The sequence below is a fragment of the Phalaenopsis equestris genome, unplaced genomic scaffold, assembly GCF_001263595.1.
Source record: "Phalaenopsis equestris unplaced genomic scaffold, ASM126359v1 Scaffold225281, whole genome shotgun sequence".
Lineage (NCBI taxonomy): Eukaryota > Viridiplantae > Streptophyta > Magnoliopsida > Asparagales > Orchidaceae > Phalaenopsis > Phalaenopsis equestris.
Genome location: NW_018243330.1, coordinates 1,916 through 4,976, shown reverse-complemented (window position 1 = coordinate 4,976; position 3,061 = coordinate 1,916). Strand labels below are relative to the sequence as shown.

The 3,061-nt window shown below is 31.0% G+C and overlaps 1 protein-coding gene across 1 annotated transcript; it reads right to left on the bottom strand.

Annotated features, from left to right (window-relative positions):
- Positions 1-1,140: 1,140 nt before the first annotated feature.
- On the bottom strand, positions 1,141-2,499 carry LOC110037803 (RNA exonuclease 4-like; the record flags this gene model as incomplete). The annotated part of the gene is made up of 4 exons (XM_020742520.1): positions 1,141-1,243; positions 1,815-1,879; positions 2,193-2,281; positions 2,382-2,499. Coding segments are annotated over 4 exons (375 nt in total), but the record flags the coding sequence as incomplete, so codon positions are not given.
- Between the last annotated feature and the right edge of the window lie 562 nt (positions 2,500-3,061).

Sequence of the window (3,061 nt, the reverse complement as noted above, 5' to 3'; positions counted from 1 at the left end):
ACCTCCGCGGCATGTAGAGCTACGTCAGGAGTCCGCACCGAAAAATTAGACGTATTTTTAATGTGATGTCAAAAATTTGAGTGTTATGTATGTAGAGAAAAAAATGTGCTAAAGATGTAAATATAGAAGAATTGTGTTGTTTATATGTAAAAGCCCCTTTTTGGAAGTCAGTTGGCTATATAAACCATATAAAGGTTAGGAATATAGTTTTTGAAAGAGGAATTTACATAAATACCACACCATTCTAATGTATTTACACATGTAAGAGCTAAAGTTCGATATTTACATTCATAACACGGGCATGCATGAAAATATGCATTTCACGTTTATTGAGTTAAGCGTGGTATTTTTTATGTAATGTTAAGAATTCGAATGTTTCGTATGTAGACAAAAAAATTTGTGTTAAAGATGTAAATATATAAGAATTGTGTGGTGTGTATGTAAATGTGTATGTAAATGCCCCTTTTTTAAGATTTACATACATCATTCAAGTCCTATATGTTTATATATCTAACAACTAAACTTCAATTTTTATATACACACCACCTTACCTATGAATGAAAAGGTGTATTTCACATTTTAAAAGTTAAAATTGTGGCATTTTTTTTTATGTGATGTGAAAATTATGGGTGGTATTAATGTAAAAAAGTAAAGTTTAGATGTTATATATGTAAATATATGAAATTGGGTGGTATGTATATAAATGACCCTTTTTTATAATTGAAAATGGTCATCTTCTATGCTCTATTTTAGATCAAAATTGCATAATGCAGTTTTGGATCAACAATATAAAGAAGAGTGAAAAATGGGGCGGGCGGCGGCGCTAGACAAAGCCTTCAATAATCTTAAAATTACATATAGACCGATCGAAACTTGCTATTTACAAATCAATCACCCTCTTTCATCCATTTTTCAAATTCTCTGTCAAATATTAAAATTCATGGTACCTCGACCCATATTTTTCATTTTTTTATCAAAATCTTAATGGTTTGATCATGACAAGCGTTCAAAAAAAAATCAACTGGGTGCTAAATTTGTAAATAGCAAGTTTCGGGTGGTCTACATGTAATTATCCAAGAAAAAAAAATTTTTTTTAAGCTCCGGAATATTAAATATGAAATCAAAGTCTTTGAAAAGATATTTAAAATGTAGGATTTCACATACAGAGCAGTGCTCCTTTTGCTGAATTTTGACGCCGAGAATTTCAGCTGCAAGATCTCTGAGAGCTCTCCTGCGTCCTTTCCTGACAAATTTCAGTTTTACAAATCAGTCCATGTAAAAGCTGAAACATGTAGAAATCATTGAAGGCTTCTGTATTTCAGCTTCGTTTGGGACAGCTTTTTAACAAATGTCATGGTAGGAAAAGCATTCAACCAAAAAATAAATTGAAGTTTGTGTCAGATATGACAACGTAAAGTTCAATTCTATGCATGAAAATATGTGATATGAAAGATTTGGATGGTATAAATGTAAAAAGTGAAGTTTAGATGCTAGATATGTAAACTGTAAATGCATAGGAATTAGGCGGTATGCATGTAAATGTTCCCAAAAAACAAATATTCACATCTCATGACTTTTTTTTTATAAATTTGCTTCAAAAAGCAATATTTGAGAAAGCATATTTCCACTTTTAAAACAGTGATTGAGAAATGAGCTTCTAAGATACTGATATTTTTTATATGATATAAATGTAATAAATAAAGTTTCAAGTGTTAAATATGTAAATACGTAAGAATTCGGTGGTACGTATGTAAATGAACCAAACATCAAAAGCTAAAGTTGCTCCAAACCAAAGCCTTGAGAAGATGGAATACCTGAGGAAGGGCTGATATTCTGCAGTATCTCTAATATCCCTTCTGGGATGACTCAATAATAGCACCTGGGATAATTATATTCAGAATGTGTATAATACTTCATAGGAAGATTTACGCACAAACCACACAATTCCTATGTATTACATATACAACACCCAAATTTTGATTTTTTACATTTTTTGCACTTCACAGATGCATAAAAAGGTGTATTTAACTTTCCAAAAGCTAGTAATAGTGAAATTTTTTTATGTGATATGAAAGATTTGAGTGTTATAAATATAAAAATCAAACTTTGGGTATCAAATACATAAATACATAGGAATTATGTCCTATTTATGTAAATGCCTTATCATATAAGAATAATTAGCTAACTATAACCTTTAAATCATTGTGCAAAGCATGTCCTACAAGGATTCTTCCTTTGATCAATTCAGAAACCTTTTTCTGAACAGCAGAAAATTCTTTTGCTGCAATAACATCAATTGCAATGATTAAGAGAAAAAATTGATATTTATTCAGAATCAATCTCGAAATACAGCAATTCAGTATGAATTGTTGGCTACAAACCTTTTTTCAAGTTTCGGGGTCGAATCCCGCTGATCTTAGTTCGAAAATCAACAATGTATTCCAACGGGCGAACATATTCATCATACACAACATTTCCCCATGTATTTACCTTCACAAATATTTACTTGTTAGTATTAGCAAAATTTTAAGAATATATATTTTAAAAGATGGACGGAAACACGTGTTTGTCCACCCCATATGTGTTTAATTCAACCCAAATGGATTCGAACCCAGGACAAAGAGGCCTTCCGCATGTATTTACCTTCACAAAAATTTACTTGTTAGTATCAATTAAATTTTATGAATATATATATATATATATATATATATAAAGGGTGGTATTTGAGAATACAGCTCCCCATATGTGTTATATGTCTTCGTAGGGATCGAACTCGAGTCAAAGGGAACTTACGACTGACAACGCAATTGCCTACCAACTTGCCACCCAAGAGCGCACAAAATATGTGTATATATGTATAAGTTTGGGGCATTTACATGCATACTACCCAATTCGCATGAATTTACTTAGCTAACAGTTAAACTTTGCCTTCTAAAAACTGAAATACACATTTTCTGGTATGCATGTAAAAATTGAAGTTTGGGTATTAGATATGTAAACACATAATAATTGAGTGGTACTAGTACATAGTACTTTGGTACATAATATTTACTACATAGTA